The sequence below is a fragment of the Littorina saxatilis genome, linkage group LG9, assembly GCF_037325665.1.
Source record: "Littorina saxatilis isolate snail1 linkage group LG9, US_GU_Lsax_2.0, whole genome shotgun sequence".
Lineage (NCBI taxonomy): Eukaryota > Metazoa > Mollusca > Gastropoda > Littorinimorpha > Littorinidae > Littorina > Littorina saxatilis.
Genome location: NC_090253.1, coordinates 31,369,537 through 31,391,375, shown reverse-complemented (window position 1 = coordinate 31,391,375; position 21,839 = coordinate 31,369,537). Strand labels below are relative to the sequence as shown.

Below are 21,839 nucleotides of genomic sequence, written 5' to 3'. Positions count from 1 at the left end.
CCGCCGCTCGTGCAAAAGGCAGTGAAATTAACGAGCCTGTTTAGCGCGGTAGTGGTTGCGCTGTGCTGTATAGCACGCTTTTCTGTACCTCTCTTCGTTTTAACTTTCTGAGCGTGATTTTAATTCAAACATATCATATCTATATGTTTTTGGAATCGGGAACCGACAAGGAATAAAATGAAATTGTTTTTAATTCGATTTCGGAAATTTAATTTTAATCATAGTTTTTTATATTTTTAATTTTCAGAGCTTGTTTTTAATCCGAATATAACATATTTATATGTTTTTGGAATCAGAAAATGATGAAAAATAAGATGAACGTAATTTTGGATCATTTTATAAAAATAATAATTTTAATTACAATTTTCAGATTTTTAATGACCAAAATCATTAATTAATTTTTAAGCCTCCAAGCTGACATGCAATACCAAAGTCCGGCCTTCGTCGAAGATTGCTTTGCCAAAATTTCAATCAATTTGATTGAAAAATGAGGGTGTGACAGTGCCGCCTCAACTATTACAAAAAGCCGGATATGACGTCATCAAAGACATTTATCCAAAAAATGAAAAAAAGGTCTGGGGATATCATACCCAGGAACTTTCATGTAAAATGTCATAAAGATCGGTCCAGTAGTTTACTCTGAATTGCTCTACACACACACAGACGCACAGACACACACAGACACACAGACACACATACACCGCGACCCTCGTCTCGATTCCCCCTCTATGTTAAAACATTTAGTCAAAACTTGACTAAATGTAATGAAATATTACTTAAATAAATAAACAAAAGTGATGACAGCACTATCAGACTTGCACTTAGAAATCAGCTTCCCAAGAGGCACACATATTCCTTGTAAACATTTTAATCTTTTAATCTTCCTTCAAACTTCCTGTCAGCTGATTAAAACCGTTGCAAGAGGCACATTTGGAATTCAGTTGTCACTTTACAACAGAAGCCTCCAACAGTTTTGCCATGTTGAAGAGTTCACCCCCTGCGCCCCAAAGCCAGTGGTGTTCTTTTTTAACGTATCTTTTAAGATATGACAAGAACCATTTCACCAACTTGAACAAAACTACCACACCGAGAAAAAAAGAAGAAAAAAATACTACCATTGAAGACAGATTGTTTTAAAGTGTCAAGAACCCCTGTCACCAAAGATGTTAACTGAACATTAATGTACCTGAAAAAAGGTAAAGGAATAAACCAAAACTGAAGTACTTTCAAACTCAAAAGTTACCACCCTGATACCAACAACAATGTATCGCCCCCCCCACCCCCCTCTTCCAAAAAATGTGGAAATAACTCAAATCGGACACCTGAAGAATGATCCAAACCTTCTTTCGATCTGATAAACAAAGGGAAGTAAGCGCTCTAAATGCATACGACATGTGTAATCGAGTCAGTGACATTTATGCGGAACCAGTCGCCTGGTACCTGAGAGAATGACAAGCATCGAAATGAACTTTCACCCTCATTTTTTAAGATGCTGTCTTTTATCACTACACTGTCACGCTTACAACACACCACTTGCGTTGAAATGAACCCAAGAGTGTCCAGCTTCCTCCATAGCTGGTGAAGAGGTCAGTCCCTGTTCCTGCATGAACTGGTCCCTGCAGGCCACGCTGGGCTGTGAAAACGTCATGGCTTCCAGGAAACAAGGCTCGGCGAAGCGGGTTCGAAGATCGGTGCCGGTGATTTGGTCCAGGAAGCGTCTTAGCGGTGTTACGTGGGACTTCAGTCCGTCCCAGTCAGTGAGAAAGTCCTCCACAATGTGATGAGTAGCTGCGGGACGGGGCAACACCTCTTTGGCCGTGCGACTTGACATCCGTTTTTCTGACAAACGGAGTAAAACAGTAGACCTTTAATTTTAAAGACCCCCCAATTTAAGACTTTTTCCTATTTAATAACAAAAGAACAAGAATCAGTTTAATCCGCCGTATAGCCAGATGCGTATAGCACAACAGCCATTGATATTTGTCCTGGTGTGGAAACAATGACTAAATGTTTTAATATATGGAGTGAGAATCGAGACGAGGGTTACGTAGTGGTGTGAGTGTGTGTGTGTGTTTGTACGTTCGTCCGTCCGTGCTTGCGTGTCTGTGTGTGTCCATCTTTGATGGGTCATTTTCTGCTTTTTACAAAAGTTGAGGTGACACGTACTGTCACGCCTTCCAATTTTCCATCAAATTGATTACAATTTTGGTCAAACATGCTCTGACTCGAGCCATTTCAGCTCGGAAGCTTAAACATTAGTTAATTAGTTTTTTGAGTCACTTGAGAAAAAGTGACTCTATGTAATCGGTCAGTGTTAGTCTGTCCGGCCGGCCGTCCGGCCGGCCGTCCGTAGACACCACCTTAACGTTGGACTTTTCTCGGAAACTATCAAAGCGATCGGGCTCATATTTTGTTTAGTCGTGACCTCCAATGACCTCTACACTTTAACGATGGTTTCGTTGACCTTTGACCTTTTTCAAGGTCACAGGTCAGCGTCAAAGGAAAAATTAGACATTTTATATCTTTGACAAAGTTCATCGGATGTGATTGAAACTTTGTAGGATTATTCTTTACATCAAAGTATTTACATCTGTAGCCTTTTACGAACGTTATCAGAAAAACAAGGGAGATAATTAGCCTTTTCTGTTCGGCAACACACAACTTAACGTTGGGCTTTTCTCGGAAACTATAAAAGTGACCAGGCTCAAATTTTATGTGAACGTGACTCCCAGTGACCTCTACACTTTGACGTCTGCTTTGGTGACCTTTGACCTTTTTCAAGGTCATAATATTCAGAACTGCGAAAGTGACTCGATCGAGCGTTTGCTCTTCTTGTTTAAATTTATGTTGTCATAAAAATCAATTTTTCACAAACAAACTCATTTCTCATCAACTCCTGAATCTAAAAATATATAGATATATGCTAAGTTTACTCTAAAAAAGTGCTCAGAATTTAAGAAAATCTGTTTGTACGTGTATTATGTACGCTTGCTTCGCCAAGACGAGCTCGACCCGTCTCGATTAACCGGCTTCGGCTAGCCTGAATTCAGTAGTCTTGGATCTTTTAGTTTCAAGCCGACAGGTAGACTAAATATTTTGAAATCGCTTGACGCGACATGTTTTTTTCTTAATGTTTCTACAACCCACCTAACTCTGATACGCATGGATTACGGTTTTTTTTTTTAGAATGGTCTTAGTCCTGTGTTTGCGTGTACACAGAAAAGGATATGAGGCACCACTGGGCAGGTCTGCGTATAAGTTAAAAGCCCCAAATGGTTTACAGAACGATTTAAATCTTCTCATGAAAAAAAGTAGTTCTAACCTTATCGAACACACTTGCAATAGCATTTAATAGCATTAAATGACACAGGAGTTCGTTTGAATGGCTATTTAGCTCGCGTAAACCACACACCAGTTTTCGTGTTTTATCTAACCCCTAAGCCATCGTAAACCCGTGTGATCCACTTTCCCTTTTTTCAACAATTTCAGTCCTCAGTTTGTGATTTTAATGCGACTCGCTGTATCTGCAATATCACGTTATTGTGTACCTCTGAATCTAAAACGCAACAAACGGCTGCGAGTCACACGAACTTATCGGCGGCGGTTTTAAAACTTTCAAAACTTCGAATTGTACTGATCTTGTCTTGATGAAAAAATAATTCTTTTATGATTTAAGAATGTTTGTGTAACAAGCTGTCAATTTAAAAGTTAGTTATAGTGCCAAAACGAGGCGTCCGATTGTGGTACGGAACAATCCGGCTGGCCACGCAAAAATAAATTCTTTGAAAAATGCTCGCTCTTTACGGAGGGGACATAGGATGTTCTCAAGCGGTGAGTGTTTAACAAAAGGGTGTTTATACTGAGTGTAAAAGCCTGACAGTGTCTGTGACCAGAAACTGATGGTTTATGGGAAGCTGACTGTGCCTTTAAGCTGGGAGATTAAAAAAAAAAATTCGCAATGCTAAATCTACCACTGAGGCGCAGCCGGTGTCACGAACTGAAAACTCTGCTGAACAATCCCTCTCAATGCGGTCAATGCGCATGCGCCAATCTTGGACTTAAAAAAATGTGACCCTTTGACCGAACGAACCATGGGTTAGGATTAGGTTAGGGTAAGGGTTAGGTTGTTCACGACCTGATTAATCTCCCCATGTTAGCGCTTGCGCATTGACCGCTTTGAAAGGGATTGTTCAGGCAGAGTTTTTAGTTCGTGACACCGGCATTCGACCCCCAGACCTTCCACACAGAAGGCTAATGATGATGATAAGTTTTACGCCCTCACGGTAAAACCATAATCACGGGTATAATGTTCCCGGATGTGATCTCAACTTTAGATGATAAAAATGAAAACCCACTCAAACCACTTTAATACGTCCCCGTCTTTACCCCCCGCGGGTTAGGGGGAAGAATTTACCCGATGCTCCCTAGCATGTCGTAAGAGGCGACTAACGGATTCTGTTTCTCCTTTTACCCTTGTTAAGTGCTTTTTTGTATAGAATATAGTCAATGTTTGTAAAGATTTTAGTCAAGCAGTATGTAAGAAATGTTAAGTCCTTTGTACTGGAAACTTGCATTCTCCCAGTAAGGTCATATATTGTACTACGTTGCAAGCCCCTGGAGCAATTTTTTGATTAGTGCTTTTGTGAACAAGAAACAATTAACAAGTGGCTCTATCCCATCCCCCCCCCCCCCCCCCCCCCCCTTTCCCCGTCGCGATATAACCTTCGTGGTTGAAAACGACGTTAAACACCAAATAAAGAAAAGACAGAAAAGTCCCCGTCTTTCAACAGGTCTTAACTCTGATCTGCAAAGAATTAGTTATCACTCACTTGTTGGTGGAGTTTTATAGTAATACAAAACAGGATGTAAGAAGTTGGATCTGTGGGCCCTGGAGGCTGACTGTGTTGCTCGCCCTTTGCGGAGGGGATCTTTGCCAGGTCCAGAGAAATCTGCACCGTATTCCATCACCACTGCGAGAATGCGGTGGGCCTTGTGGCCAGTGTGTTCAGGTAGGCTATGTATCAGGTTGATGGGAAACTCCTCCAGGTATTCCACCGATTGACCATCTCTGTAAAATGAGTGAAGTAAAGTTTGGTTATAAAAATCTGGATTCAAATCAAAATTTTGGTAACAAATTTAGAAATGAGTGCATCGTATTTGTTATCATGTTATATGTTATATGAAGTCTTATATCGCGCGCGTATCTTCGGACTCAAGGCGCAGGGATCTATTTATGCCGTGTGAGATGGAATTTTTTACACAATACATCACGCATTCACATCGACCAGCAGATCGCAGCCATTTCGGCGCATATCCTACTTTTCACGGCCTATTATTCCAAGTCACACGGGTATTTTGGTGGACATTTTTTTTTATCTATGCCTATACAATTTTGCCAGGAAAGACCCTTTTGTCAATCGTGGGATCTTTAATGTGCACACCCCAATGTAGTGTACACGAAGGGACCTCGGTTTTTCGTCTCATCCGAAAGACTAGCACTTGAACCCACCACCTAGTTTAGGAAAGGGGGGAGAAAATTGCTAACGCCCTGAACCAGGGTCGAACTCGCAACCTCTCGCTTCCGAGCGCAAGTGCGTTACCACTCGGCCACCCAGATCATCTCCTGAATCCAAAAGTATATAGATTATGTTGTGTTTGACTGAACTGACAGCAAGGTTTTGAATAAAGTTGCAGATATATACTTCCTGGATCTATATAAAGTGACACGATTATTTGTACGGTTGTGCTGTGTATTCAGTTTCAGTTGTTGCACCGTGTGTGTGTGCGGTGTGTGTGTGGGGGGGGGGATATGAACAACAAATTCCACACACAAAAACAAAACAAGAACGTACTCGGAGAAGACGGCGACATCTCCAAGCACCTGGAACATCTGGTAGATACCGGACGCCTCGTTGAAACGTTTGAGCACGTGCGTCAGCAGCTGTGTGACAGGCACTGTCTTCGAAGGCCAGGGGACTCCCTCGTAACGCCATTCTAACAGACTAGCCAAGGCACGTGCTGGTAAAGAGAGCACACACACACACACACACACAAGCACCATGGTCTCGATTATCAGTTTGTCAAAACATGACGAAATGAAAAATAATGTTGTTGGCCCTCCTCATCATGAGTGTCTACTTAAAGGTGTTGATAACGATAACGTTGAATGCACGCTGTCAGTCCTTGTGGAAGTAAAGCTTCGACAGCTAATGAAAACTCGGACAATTCAAGAAAAACATTTATGTTTATATGGTTAAAGAGAAATTTAAAAAAAAAGACACGCAGACCACTGACACAGAAATATACCTGTGTATCTGAATCCGTGAATAAATCCGCCCGCAGATTTTCTCCAGTCCAAGGAATGCGAAGAGGTTCCAGCGAGAAAGACTCCAGGCATTGTCTTTGACTCGTAGTTATGCTGGATAGACAAATATTTCTTGGCTCCGCCTTTTTCTGTTGTGATGTCTGAGTAATTTCTGTAAGGCAAAATATTATTCATTACTAAATGAACAGAGAGAAAGTTTAGTATAAGAATAAACGTGAGGTAAGTGAACAATATGGAACAAACCTTGCGTCTCTACTGACAACAATACCTGTGTCAGCCATTACTGAAAAACTCATTCCATTTCAACGACAAGTAAGGGAACAGTTTTGCAAACATGCATATCTTCAAACGCATTTTTATAACTGACAGGGCTCAAGCACATGCAGCGACAAATGAACAAAGACACACACCTAGATTGACACTGGTAAGTCTGACAATCAGACAGCTAGACTATTGACAGACAAACGGTGACACGGATAAAAACATACTTTCTATTTAAAGACACACACACAGAGGCACACCGTGCCATCTCTCTCTCTCTCTCTCTCTCTCTCTCTCTCTCTCTCTCTTGCAAACATTCGCATACCGTGCACACACCGGCACATAGTCACACATGGAATCCCCTCACCCCCCCCCCCCCACACACACACACACACAATCACTAGCCTCCTTACGCAAAAATGCTGGTGTCGAACTTGAAACCCAAGCATCGGATGACTTTGTCGTAGGGATCCCGTGCAGCAAAGTTATCCGATTTATTGTAGACATCCCCTGCAAGCCACAGCTTCCCATCTTCTGTCTTCCACAGGGTTTCGTGCTCAATGTTGTTTTCCAGGAGACCGTCGAGTGACTTGAGCTGGTACGTGTCCAGCAAGCCATTGTTGACGGCTCTGTGACAGACACAGATTAACAGTGATCGAGCTGGGTGCTGTGTGAAGCGCTACAGCGGAACCCTCATTTAATGTCCAGCAAGCCATTTTTGACGGCTCTATGACAGACACAAATTAACAGTGATCCGAGCAGGGTGCTGTGTGAAGCGCTACAGCGGAACCCTCATTTAATGTCCAGCAAGCCATTTTTGACGGCTCTGTGACAGACACAGATTAACAGTGATCGAGCTGGGTGCTGTGTGAAGCGCTACAGCGGAACCCTCATTTAATGTCCAGCAAGCCATTTTTGACGGCTCTGTGACAGACACAGATTAACAGTGATCGAGCTGGGTGCTGTGTGAAGCGCTACAGCGGAACCCTCATTTAATGTCCAGCAAGCCATTTTTGACGGCTCTGTGACAGACACAGATTAACAGTGATCGAGCTGGGTGCTGAGTGAAGCGCTACAGCGGAACCCTCATTTAATGTCCAGCAAGCCATTTTTGACGGCTCTGTGACAGACACAGATTAACAGTGATCGAGCTGGGTGCTGTGTGAAGCGCTACAGCGGAACCCTCATTTAATGTCCAGCAAGCCATTTTCAGTTGACGGCTCCTGTGACAGACACAGATTAACAGTGATCGAGCTGGGTGCTGTGTGAAGCGCTACAGCGGAACCCTCATTTAATGTCCAGCAAGCCATTTTTGACGGCTCTGTGACAGACACAGATTAACAGTGATCGAGCTAGGTGCTGTGTGAAGCGATTCAGCGGAACCCTCATTTAATGTCCAGCAAGCCATTTTTGACGGCTCTGTGACAGACACAGATTAACAGTGATCGAGCTGGGTGCTGTGTGAAGCGATTCAGCGGAACCCTCATTTAATGTCCAGCAAGCCATTTTTGACGGCTCTGTGACAGACACAGATTAACAGTGATCGAGCTGGGTGCTGTGTGAAGCGATTCAGCGGAACCCTCATTTAATGTCCAGCAAGCCATTTTTGACGGCTCTGTGACAGACACAGATTAACAGTGATCGAGCTGGGTGCTGTGTGAAGCGATTCAGCGGAACCCTCATTTAATGTCCAGCAAGCCATTGTTGACGGCTCTGTGACAGACACAGATTAACAGTGATCGAGCTAGGTGCTGTGTGAAGCGATTCAGCGGAACCCTCATTTAATGTCCAGCAAGCCATTTTTGACGGCTCTGTGACAGACACAGATTAACAGTGATCGAGCTAGGTGCTGTGTGAAGCGATTCAGCGGAACCCTCATTTAATGTCCAGCAAGCCATTTTTGACGGCTCTGTGACAGACACAGAATAACAGTGATCGAGCTGGGTGCTGTGTGAAGCGATTCAGCGGAACCCTCATTTAATGTCCAGCAAGCCATTTTTGACGGCTCTGTGACAGACACAGATTAACAGTGATCGAGCTAGGTGCTGTGTGAAGCGATTCAGCGGAACCCTCATTTAATGTCCAGCAAGCCATTTTTGACGGCTATGTGACAGACACAGATTAACAGTGATCGAGCTAGGTGCTGTGTGAAGCGCTACAGCGGAACCCTCATTTAATGAGAAACGACACCGACTCAACAAACCAAGACGTCTCGTTTTGATGCTCTGTTCCAAAGACAACTCTGTTAGTGACGTCAAAAGCGAAACAAAGTTCGAGAAAACACGGAATAATAGGCCGTGAAAAGTAGGATATGCGCCGAAATGGCTGCGATCTGCTGGCCAATGTGAATGCGTGATGTATTGTGTAAAAAAAAAAATCCATCTCGCACGGCATAAATAAATCCCTGCGCCTTGAATATGTGCGCGATATAAATTGCATAAAATAAAAATTAAAATAAATAAAAAAAGAAATCCCTGCGCTTAGAACTGTACCCACGGAATACGCGCGATATAAGCCTCATATTGATTGATTGATTGATTGATCTTTGTCATACGTAATATGAAATGGAAGTTAGTCATCTGCCGCTCTTGCTCGATAAAAGATTAATTACCTATATTTCGACCAGACCTCCATCCCCCGCCTGACCTTGACATTTGCTCTGGATCAATTAGACTTGAATTATGTCTAGAGGTCACCACATGTATTTGTTCGTTTGTCAACTTTCTCTAGAGTGTACATGTTCATTGTTGTCAAGTTTAGCAGTAGCCCCGGTTGACTCATCGTTTTCTGGAGAGGAAGGCTGAAAACAATTAGGAATCTTTCTAGCCAAATATAAACTTTGTTTAAAACTCTGTGAGAAGAAACAAATATATGTGGGAACTTACCATACTTCTTGTGAATTTGTTTCCAATGACATTTTAGTTACAAATCCAAAAACAAATTCATCATTTTCTAACATAAACACAAAATGTGATTTCAAACGTTTTCAAAACTAATGTGCTTGTTATTGTGAACTCATGTCACTGGAGTGTAACACACACACACACACACACACACACACACACACACACACACACATGCGCGCGCGCGCACACACACATACACACACACCCATAAGTACTTGAGTAATTGTGAAACCGTATTTATTCTTGCGGCTTCTTTTCTTACGATACCTCAAGTCTCCCACGTAGTGCGTTTGCCAGGAGAGGCGAGCACGCGAACGTGAGACCATGTGGATAAAGTTAGTCACGCTGTAAATGCCATCAGCAACTTCAAAGGCAGCGTTCCCCCGACCTTTGAAAAAGAGAGGAATAAAAAGACCTCGTTTTTGGTGACAATGACATCATAAATTAAGAATTAGAATGGTTGAAACAAGAAACGTTCGTCTGTCTTTTTGCCCATCTTTCAATCCATTCATTCATCCAATTATTTACCCACAATTTCCCTTTGAACCTAGTTCCAACCGTACCTCTACCCCCCCCCCCCCCCCCTTCCGCACTTAACATTGACCACATCTTTTCCTAAAGCCCTCCTTTCGTCGATTTATCTGATATCCAATGGACTTATGTGCAAACCTGATGCGTGTTTCTTTAAGGCGAAACATCCTTGCGGCTAGCCGCTCGCAGAACTAGGAGGCGAGAGTGTATACATATGAAACGGGTTGATAGCCAACTACGCAAGAATTTTAACACCATTCGGGTTGATACCGAAAAGGTCGTCTGCGCTCCACCCATGGACAGCCAAACAGACTGGCAGCTGCGCGGCCTCCATTTGTTTCTCGCGGCGTAGCGAACAAAGCGACCTCGTCTTCGTTAACGAATTCCTATAGCGTCCCTCGCGGCGAGAATTGCCAAAGAAATGGTACTTCCTCGCCCCACTCGCTTCACTCGCCAATTCTCGCATTAAAGAAACGGGGGACTGTTGGTGCCGAAACCCCCTTCCTATATGTTAGCACAAGACAAAATCCTGTAATCCACGACAGAAGCGTTGGGAAAATGGCACGGTAATATACGTCAAACCCCACTCGTACAAGTATAGATGGGCGTTGCAGCCTGTGAATACAGATGCAGAAAATAGATCGTCAGGAACAAACCTAAAATTAAAACGGTCTTGCCCTCGTAATCATCGGGATTGAGAGACATTGTCTCGTAGCCCACTGCCATTTCGATGCCTACCATGCCTGGAATGTTAGGTTTCCACATGCCTGTCGCTACCACCATAACTCTGCACGAAAAGAAAGAGGATTTAAAAAGACAGTCAAAATGCGTATATGAATTGTGCAAAACTAGCTACAATTTTTGGGGAAAGAAAACGTTCAGATACACGCGGAGGGAGAGAGAGAGAGAGAGAGAGAGAGAGAGAGAGAGAGAGAGAGAGAGAGAGAGAGAGAGAGAGAGAGAGAGAGAGAGAGAGAGAGAGAGAGACAGACAGACAGACAGACAGACAGACAGACAGACAGACAGACAGATAGATTGACAGACAAAGACAGAATGCAGAATAAGGAATATTTTCTGAAACTGGCATGAGGATCCTTTTCAAATTTGTACACATTACTTAATATCAGAGACATAGTTAGAATATGCATGTCGCTTTTAATATCAACAAACAAATTGGTAGTCTATATAACCAGTTCCTTTTTACATTTAGTCAAGTTTTGACTAAATGTTTTAACATAGAGGGGGGAATCGAGACGAGGGTCGTGGTGTATGTGTGTGTGTGTGTGTGTGTGTTTGGGTGTGTGTGTAGAGCGATTCAGACAAACTACTGGATCGACCTTTATGAAATTTGATATGAGAGTTCCTGGGTATGATATCCCCGGACGTTTTCTTCATTTTTTCGATAAATACCTTTCATGACGTCATATCCGGCTTTTTGTAAAAGTTGAGGCGGCACTGTCACACCCTCATTTTTCAATAAAATTGATTGAAATGTTGGCCAAGCAATCTTCGACAAAGGCCGGGGTTTGGTATTGCATTTCAGCTTGGTGGCTTAAAAACTAATGAGTGAGTTTGGTCATTAAAAATTGGAAACTTGTAATTAAAATTATTTTTATATTAAACGATCCAAAAACAATTTCATTTTATTCTTCGTCATTTTCTGATTCCAAAAACATATACAAATGTTATATTTGGATTAAAAACAATCTCTGAAAATTATAAATATAACAATTATGATCAAAATTAAATTTCCGAAATCAGTCGATTTAAAAACAATTTCATCTTATTCCTTGTCGGTTCCCGATTCCAAAAACATATAGATATGATATGTTTGGATTAAAAACACGCTCAGAAAGTTAAAACAAGCTAAGAGAGGCACAGAAAAGCGTGCTATGCAGCACAGCGAAACCACTACCGCGATAAACAGGCTCGTCAGTTTCACTCCGTTTTGCACAAGCGGCGGACTACGGTCATTGTAAAAAAAATGCAGTGCGTTCAGTTTCATTCTGTGAGTTCCACAGCTTGACTAAATGTAGTAATTTCGCCTTACGCGACTTGTTTTGTATTATTTTCTTTCATGACATCATATCCGTTCAAGTGAAAGTTGAGGCGGCACTGTAACGACTTTTTCGTGAAAGCAATACTTGAACTATGGCATCGCCTTTTAGCTTGGAAGTTTTTTGTTTTTTTGTTTTGTTTGTCCATGATATTAGGGCGGTGCTGCTTTGACATTTAACGTGCGCCACACACAAGACAGAACTCGCAGCACAGGCTTCATGTCTCACCTAATCACATTATTCTGACACCGGACCAACCAGTCCTAGCACTAACCCCATAATGCCAGACGCCAGGCGGAGCAGCCACTAGATTGCCAATTTTAAAGTCTTAGGTATGACCCGGCCGGGGTTCGAACCCACGACCTCCCGCTCACTGGGCGGACGCCTTACCACTAGGCCACCGTGTTGCGGTAGCTTGGAAGTTAAAAAAAATAACTAATTATTTGCTCGTTAAAGTTGGGGGTACTCTTTCTGGTTGGCGGTAACGTGACCCCTACCTGCACAAGAAATATTCAACTCGAAAAAAGTGCCAGATTGAGTGCCTTTAACGGCATAGAAACGTTAAATATAAATGACACAACACGGGAATGAATGTGCTTTTGTTGTTTGTGTTTTAACTGAGTTAAGTTCAGCAGACAGGACAGGAATGGTTCAACTTGCGAATGAACTGGAGAAGATCAGCGCCCGTACTAACTTGCATGCGTAAGTGTTGCCATGCTGATCATCCAGAAGGTGAAGAAGGCCGTCTGGCGCGGAATCGTTGTGGACGGTTCGGATGTTGTTCACCTCCGTGTTGAACTGGACTTTGATTCCCAGCTTCTGCTGGTAGTCCCGCAGATAGTCCAGCATTCGGTCAGCGTGTGGAAACATCTCCTTGGAATACTCCCTGAAGCAGAGAACGATATGGCCTCAGTAAAACAAATGACTAGGGTACAAGTGCAACAAAGAATCAGTTTCGGCTTTGAAAGGCCAGTTTTCCCCATTTTCCTGTCCACAGAAATATCTTACATGTAATACCCTTGAAGCAGAGAACGACGTGGCATCAGTACAAAGAATGAGGGTACAAGATCAGCAATTACAGAATCAAGTTTGGCTTTGAAAGGCCATTTTTCCCCAAATTTCCTTTCCACGGTAATAATTATATTCCACGTAATACCCTTACAATGAAAAGAATCTTCCAATGATGGACACCTTGCGTTTTTCCGTTGGTGCATTACCTTAACCAAGCTTCGCTGTCGAAACATTAAAAGATCGCTGGGTCGAAGATTAGTGACATTAACGTTTTGTGTTGTCACAATTAAACGTTCCTATAACATAGGCTACCTTGCTTGTTTTTTGATGTCGAAACATTGTTATGGGGTTTCAGTTATAGAGGTTCTTAGTTTGTCCATTTTGATTTTGTGTGGTTATTTCTTCATCTTGTTCACTATTTGTGACAGAACACATGTGATGCATGGACGTTTCTTCGTCTTGTCCGAAAAAGTGATCTCGCATAACAGGTACCCTTGTATTCTACATTCTGGCAGCATCACTAGTGAAGCAAATGTCAAACATATTTCAATGAGTCAATGGGAAGACATCAAATATGAAACCAACGATCAAATCCACAATTATGTAGACATAACAACAACTATGACAGTGGATTTTCCCAGATTCTTATCAGAGCAGTATACAATACCTTAAAATGTCAAACAGATTTCTTTTAGTTGGTTTAAACATAAGTTTATTTTAACAAAGGTTACAATCATGACATGTATACAAAGTTCACAGAAACAGCAACAAGCTAGAAGCTTATAGTGGTGTTCCTGCATGACAGTACAACATAAGGCGGTAACGGCTGAAAAATTTGTCTCAATAAACCAAATCTATTAATAACGTAAAGAACGTTGCATAATGATTATGAAAGACAGTAAAGGAAGGAAGGAGGGAAAGAAGACGAATAAAAGAAGAGGGATGGGTAGGAGATGTGCAGAAGTTAAAGTTGTTGTCCGGCTTGTAGAGCATTTATTCTGATTTACCCAAAGCGGCCTGAACGTTCAATGAACGTGGAAAAAAATTTCCTGTTCAAATCTAAAGAATAATGTCTGTCTCCGTTTAAAAGGTGGGGGGGGGGGGGGGGGGGTGAATTACGTGATATTTCTTTTAGTTAATGGTAAGACATAAAATATTAATTCAACAATCAAATCCACAATTCTGCAGACACTACTACATTATGACAATGGATTTCCCAAGATTCTAATCAGAACAGTATACAATGACTCAAAATATCAGTTTTCTATCAGGCAATGGAAAGATAAAATATCTGTTCAAATATCAAATCCACAATTCTGTAGATACCACTACATTATGACAACGGATTTCCACAGATTTGATGAGAGCAGTATAAAATAACCTACAATGCTTACGAACTAACAGACACTTGTGCAGTACCCCTCGGAACAACGGACAGTTGGACAGACAGTCATACCCCCCGCGGGTTAGGGGGAAGAATTTACCCGATGCTCCCCAGCATGTCGTAAGAGGCGACTTACGGATTCTGTTTCTCTTTTTACCCTTGTTAAGTGTTTCTTGTATAGAATATAGTCAATTTTTGTAAAGATTTTAGTCAAGCAGTATGTAAGAAATGTTAAGTCCTTTGTACTGGAAACTTGCATTCTCCCAGTAAGGTAATACATTGTACTATTGTACGTTGCAAGCCCCTGGAGCAAATGTTTGATTAGTGCTTTTGTGAACAAGAAACAATTGACAAGTGGCTCTATCCCATCTCCCTCCCCCCTTTCCCCGTCGCAATATAACCTTCGTGGTTGAAAACGACGTTAAACACCAAATAAAGAAAGAAAGAACAGACAGTCATGATAAAATAAAAGTGTCGTTCTAACCTAAAGAGCAGGGCCTCGTCATCAGAAAGCAGAGAATTCCAATCATGGCGGAGATTGAATTCTTTGTTTCTTTGTCCTGTGAAACGCTTGTTAATGCTGATAAGCTTTCGATGGCGAGGGAAATCCACAAAGAAGTGACCTGTCAAACAAGTAGAAATACAAAATGCATATCAACTGTAATAAATTCAAAAGTTCAAAGTATAATAAAACCGTGGACACTCCCCCACCCCCCCCCCCCCCGCCCCCCTCTGCCAACCCACCCACATTTTTTTTTTTTTAAGGAAATTTGTGTCCTACAGGCATTGTTTGTCAGCCTCTTAAGGACAGGACTGGGTTGATATGATATTGAGACCCACCCACACAAACACACACTTCTTTAAATACCCCCGTTTTTAGACGACACCCGTTTCATGACCGTACAGTTTTCCATATTTTCTTTTAACAATGTCAAAGACTACCTCCTGTTTTGGACCTGCCTTATTTGACATTTAGTCAAGTTTGGACTGAATGTTTTCAGATAGAGTCTGAATCTAGACGAGATGTTGGTGTCTATGTGTGTTTGTGTATGTGTGTCAGGGGCGGATCACATCATTTTTAAGGGGGGAGGGGGGGAGGGAGGGGGGAGGGAGGGGGGGGAGGGAGGGGGGAGGAGGGGGGGTTCCAATTTTTTTTTTTAGGGACAATTCGACGACGCGAAGCGATTATAGTTGAGGGTGTGAAGTGTTCGAAGCTCCTAGGGGGGTCCGGGGGCATGCCCCCCCCCCCCTCCCGAACATTTTTGTTACTAACAAGGAAAATGGAGCAAATTGGTGCAATCTGAGCCAAGAAACGTCCCCAACTACACCTTCCAAAAATTAAATTTAAGAAGACAAATTTAGATGAAGAACAATTGACCGATCTGGTGTAACCTGAGCCAACAAATTACCCAACCTTTCTGAAATCGCCACTTAGAAAAGAAAGGCCGGCTCCCAGGAAAATGTTTTGATAAAAATCACGGAAAATGGAGCAATCTGGTGCAATCTGAGCCATAAGTTTTTCTTTATTTTCAATTGTTTTACATGTTTTTGTTCTCTTCTCTTTTTTAATTTTTTTTAAGGCTACCGGGGGGGGGGGGGGGGGGGGTCCGGAAAAGCCCGGAACCCCCCCTAGATCCGCCCCTGTGTGTGTAGAGCGCTTCCCTGAAAACAACCAGGCAGATTATTATGTAACTTTACAAATAGGTTCTTCCAGACAATAGCCCGACAATTTCTCTCTCTCCATTTTTTCGACAAGTATCTTTGATGCCGCTATATCCTGCTTTTGGCAAAAGTAGTGGCCGCTTGAAACTTAGGTCAAACATTCTTTGACACAGTCCGGACTATGGGATTGCATTTCAGCTACGAAGCTTAAACATCAACTAATTAAATTGCTCTTTAAAGATATTTATATATATTACTGAAAATTCGATTCTAATGACAACTTTAAAGAGCAATTTAATTAGTTGATGTTATATTAGTTAATCATATATATATACTGTTCAAAAAAAGAAACGCATAGTTGCTACTTGCCAAATTTGTTTTATTTTTCGAAAAAATTAACAGAAAATCCAATATTTAGATTATTTGTTTGAAATTTGGTATGGACACAGTTGAATGCACACACAGTTCATTTGCATCTTCAAATCAATCAGTCAATCAATACGATTGGGTGCCGAGGCTGTCAAGTCAGTAGGGGGTGTGACTGCCTTGAGCAGCAACAACTGCCCGGCACCTTCTGGGCATGGACTGGATCAGATGCCGGATATCTTGCTGTGGGATGGTGTCCCACTCCTCCTGAAGTGCCTGCAATAGATCGCGGTGATTTGCCGGCGCTTCTTCTCGCCTGCGCACACGTCTGTCCAATTCATCCCAGAGGTGTTCTATCGGGTTCATGTCTGGCGACATGGATGGCCAGGGAAGCACCTGGACATGGTGGTCGGTGAGGAACTGGGTGGTGAGTCGTGCTGTGTGCGGGCGAGCGTTGTCCTGCTGGAATATGGCATCCTGGTCAGCCAGAAGAGGAAGGGCGTGTGGGCGCAGAATTTCCTCCACGTATCGCTGGGCAGTTATGCGCCCTTGGACGTGCACCAGGGTGCTCCTTCCAGCGGTATTGATCGCCCCCCACACCATGACGCCTCCACCACCATGAACGGGTGCCTCATCCACACAGTTGGGCGCGTAACGTTCGTTTACTCTCCGGTAGACCCTCCTCCGACCATCATGTCGCTGGAGCAGGAAGTAGGACTCGTCGCTGAACCACACGTGTCTCCAGTGATTCCGGACGGTCCAGCGAAGGTGCTGGTTGCCCCACTGCACTCGGTTCTGGCGATGGCGGCGGGTGAGGACAGCTCCTCTGTGAGGTCTGCGAGCTCTCAAACCAGCTTCATGCAGGCGGTTCCGCACGGTCTGGTCCGATAATCGGTGTGGCCCGGGGAGAGCCTGGACAGAAGATGAGGCCGACAGGAAACGATTCCGGAGGTGGCGGAGCCGTATGAAGCGGTCGTGAGCAGCAGTTGTCGCCCTTGGTCTTCCCGCTCGTGGCAAGTCAGCAACGGAGCCAGTGGCTTGAAACCTGACCCACAGTCTACTGATGGTGCTCTGGGACACGTGGAAGTGCCTGGCGATTGCACTTTGACTTTGGCCTGCTTGTAAACGACCCAATGCAATTTGGCGGTCTTCTCTGCTCAATCGGGCCATCTTTCGTCGCTGAATTGTCGTCTGATTTCTTTGTGGCGAACAATCCGCTTTTATGGGTTTTGGAAGACATGGTGAGAGCTCAATATTCCCCGAGTTTCACGAGATTACACTGAAGCATGACGAGTGGTCATGCCAAATGAGCAATTTTGACATTGTAGCCACTGATAACGCATGCGTCACGTGCAGAGCTCACTTGTGGCAATGGACGAAAGGTCGACGACCAGATAAACATTTTCTGCAGTTTGGTGGATATCCTTGTAGCCATATAACTAAATTAACCAAATATTACAAGCTATGCGTTTCTTTTTTTGAACAGTATATATACAAATAATTGAATTGTATTTCTCAGGATTTCCTGAATCCAAACATGAATAGATATGGTATGTTTACCCTGAAAATATGCTCAGAATGAAAGAAAATCGGTTTATGCAAATTAGTTCTTATGTTGGCATGCTTTACCGAGACTTGATTCGTCTTGGATAACGGGTTTCGGTCAAGCAGGTTTTAGTAGTCTCGACGATGACTGCTCCTGGTTTTCGGTGTTGATCTTTTAATAGTTTCAGGCCAAATGTTCTGCTATCGCAGGTACCATTCTCAGCGCACACATTTTTGTCAGATCTATTCACTCACCAGATACATTAGAACGTTCAAAAACGATGTAATCCCGGTTGGCTTTCTCCAGAAAATGTCCTATTTGGAGCCCACCGGGGCCAGCACCAATAACACAGTAGTCATGGTAGCGGTCAGGGTCAGGGGTCAAGGCCAAGGTCAAAGAGGTCAGCAGCAGCACACAGTACGAGGTCAACTGAAAGACTAAGGTCAAGGCTACAGCCCTGGACGTCAGGGTTTTGGAAAGACACCGGCTCAGTGTCATGTTTCTTCAGCCTGCAGCAAGCAAAGTAAAAACAAATGCGACAAGTTTAATTTTTGTGTCTGGATATAGTAATGGTTGAATCAGATGAACAGGGATACTATCTGATTATTTAGCCATTCACCACTGAACGAAAAAAACAACTTCTGAGGAAAGAAAAACAAAACAACCCAAAACAGCAACACAAAGGAGGAAATGATAAGGGCTTAGGTGTAGGAAAGGAGGGGGGCTGACGAGACCTGAGTGACGCAAGTGTAACCCTGGAACCCTAGATTTCGTCCGGATAAAAAACCACAAAAGCAAAAAAACAAAAACAAAAACAAGTCGCGTAAGGCGAAAATACAACATTTTGTCATGCTCAGTCGAACTCACAGAATGAAACTGAACGCATTGCATTTTTTCCGCAAGACCGTACACTCGTAGCTTCGTCTGTCTACCGCTCGTGGCAAAGGCAGTGAAATTAACAATCCAGAAAAGCGCGGTAGCGGTTGCGCTGAGGAGGATAGCACGCTTTTCTATATATCTATTCTTTTTAACTCTCTGAACGTGTTTTTAATCCAAACATATCATATCTATATGTTTTTGGAATCAGGAACGGACAAGGAATAAGATGAATTGGTTTTAAATCGATTTCGGAAATTTAATTTTAATCATAATTTTTATATTTTCAATTTTTAGAGCTTGTTTTCTAATCCGAATATAACATATTTATATGTTTTTGGAATCAGAAAATGATGAAGAATACGATTAACGTAATTTTGGATCGTTTTATAAAAAAATAATTTCCATTACAATTTTCAGATTTTTAATGACCAAAGTCATTAATTATTTTTTAAGCCTCCAAGCTGAAATGCAATACCAAAGTCCGGCGTTCGTCGAAGATTGCTTGGCCAAAATTTCAATCAATTTTATTGAAAAATGAGGGTGTGACAATACCGCCTCAACTTTTACAAAATGCCGGATATGACGTCATCAAAGACATTTATCGAAAAAATGAAAAAAAAACATCTGGGGATATCATACCCAGGAACTCTCATGAAAAGTTTCATAAAGATCAGTCCAGTAGTTTACTCTGAATCGCTCTACACACACACACAGACACACACACATACACCACTGAACGTATTGCATTTTTTCCGCAAGACCGTACACTCGTAGCTTCGTCTGTCCACCCCTTTACGTTAAAACATTTAGTAAAAACTTGACTAAATGTAAAAACGAACAAAAATGCATGATTGCAATTGCGTTGGTTTGTACTCGAATGCTGGAACCAACAACACATAATCATCAAATAAAACATATAACGCGAAGCTGTCTTCACTTCAGTTGTAAGGACATTGTATTGTGCACAAGTTTTCGGAACCCTGGTGCCTCATGCGGTCATTGTAAAACTGAGAATATAGAAGACAAGATACAGAGCCTATGTCATTTGATTGTTTAAGTAGAGGAAATAGTCTTCTTTCATTTCATATACCAGAAACATCTCTGTGCTATTAATTTTAACGTTACAACAAGCGGAATACTAATTCATAATAGTTATAAGTCATTCGAATTAAACTGTGCGAAGATACATTGTGTTATTTTTTCTCTCACTGGTCACTCACTCTGATTACTCACTCTGGTGTGAAGGGACAGTAGCGGTAGATAGAAATATAGTTCAGCCGGAGTTAATCTGGAAAACACAAATTGCAAAGAATGCGAACCCACGGGGCAGGCTTTTTGAAAGCTTCGGAGGTAGCGGCTTCGTGAGACACAGCAAATCACATCTGTCGTTTAGTTGTGATCCTTCCACGTGCGTATATGCTATTGGCGTGATTGCTGGCTTGTATCACAAACTCTGGATTTGACAGGTTATGTATCTGGGAAAGGGATGTTTGGGGTGGGGTTTGGCTAGGAGGTTGAGGAGTGCGTGTGTGTGTGTGTGTGTGTGTGTGTGTGTGTGTGTGTGTGAACAGAACACAGAACCTTGTGGAACACCTGCCTGAATACGTTTTAATGCAGACTTAACACCCTCAATTACAACAGTCTGATAGCGATTTGTGAAATAATCCCGAAACCATTTTAACAATCTTCCTCTTATACCAACTAATTCTGATTTCGACAATAACCCTTTGTGCCAGACTTGTTCAAATGCCGCCGGCTGACCCAGCTTGTGTGGTCATTCCCATATCATAACTTGAACACAACTCTTCGTTGACAAATGGTAGAATCGCCAGAAACTGTAAACATGGCTTTGGACACAATGCTCCATGACCCTCGCTACACAAGTTAATGAGGATATTGATAGATAATTATTACTGTGTCGGCTTTATAAACAGGAGTTATATGTGCCATCTTCCACAAGCTTGGATATAATCGTAAACCTTTTTTGAAGCTCTTGTAAAACACCTGCGTCACAGGTTCTGCAATAACATCAACAACAGCCATCAAAAGCCTATTGTGAATAAGATCAGGAAAAGTGGCTTTACCTTTATCAAGGCCTTTAATGGCTTCTTTGACCTCATCAACTGTAAGAAAAACTTAGTTTAATTCGCAATGGAAAACATCAGCTTGAGGTTTTCAACAGTGGAATTTTCAAGGATTAATTGCCACAGACGAACTTATGTAAAGGTTGTGCTTCAGGGAGGAGCGGGAAGGGCGGACAAGAGAGATAGAGATAATTCAGAACTTTATTACGAAAGGATGAAGGTTTTAGGCTTAGCCTAATCTATGTGCAGAGAAAGAAAGAGAGAGAGAGAGAGAGAGAGAGAGAGAGAGAGAGAGAGAGAGAGAGAGAGAGAGAGAGGGTTATTTGCAACAGAAGTATATTTATGTAAAAGTAGAGTTTGGGGGAGGAGAAATCTGCCACACGGATGTGGTCATGCTTTGTGGTCATAGAACAGACATGACAGAGGTTTTCGGGGAGAAAATACAATGTATATGACGTTTATCCCAGAGGATGGATGTATGATCTTGATTTGCGGACAATAATCTGGTGATGATGGTGCGACAGAGAACAAGAGGCTGCGGGTCCGGACATTCGGAATAATTATATTAAGTTACCGAAAGAGAGACAAGTTGGAAGGAAGGGGTTGTGCAAAACCAGTACGTTTCCTGGAATGAAAATGACTTGGATTTTTAGCTTAGAACTACCATTGTTTAGTCTTGAACACAATCTCTTGCTCAGAGCTTTTCATGCTGTTGCACACACAGTGACAAACATTGTTTCACACACACACACACACACACACACACATTTTCTCCTCGCACACACACATTTGCAGACACACAGAAGCAGACCAAACTGGCAAACAGA

At 42.5% G+C, this 21,839-nt stretch overlaps 1 protein-coding gene across 1 annotated transcript; it reads right to left on the bottom strand.

Annotated features, from left to right (window-relative positions):
• Positions 1–394: 394 nt before the first annotated feature.
• LOC138975868 (FAD-dependent oxidoreductase domain-containing protein 2-like) lies at positions 395–20,349 on the bottom strand. Its single transcript, XM_070348637.1, has 11 exons — positions 20,162–20,349; positions 18,304–18,558; positions 14,960–15,098; positions 12,775–12,966; positions 10,680–10,810; positions 9,760–9,880; positions 7,000–7,215; positions 6,307–6,476; positions 5,853–6,018; positions 4,830–5,068; positions 395–1,839 (listed from the first exon to the last, which is right to left on the bottom strand). Exons 2-11 carry the CDS (start codon positions 18,545–18,547, stop codon positions 1,520–1,522), a joined length of 1,938 nt encoding a protein of 645 aa, XP_070204738.1. The 5' UTR covers positions 18,548–18,558; positions 20,162–20,349; the 3' UTR covers positions 395–1,519.
• Between the last annotated feature and the right edge of the window lie 1,490 nt (positions 20,350–21,839).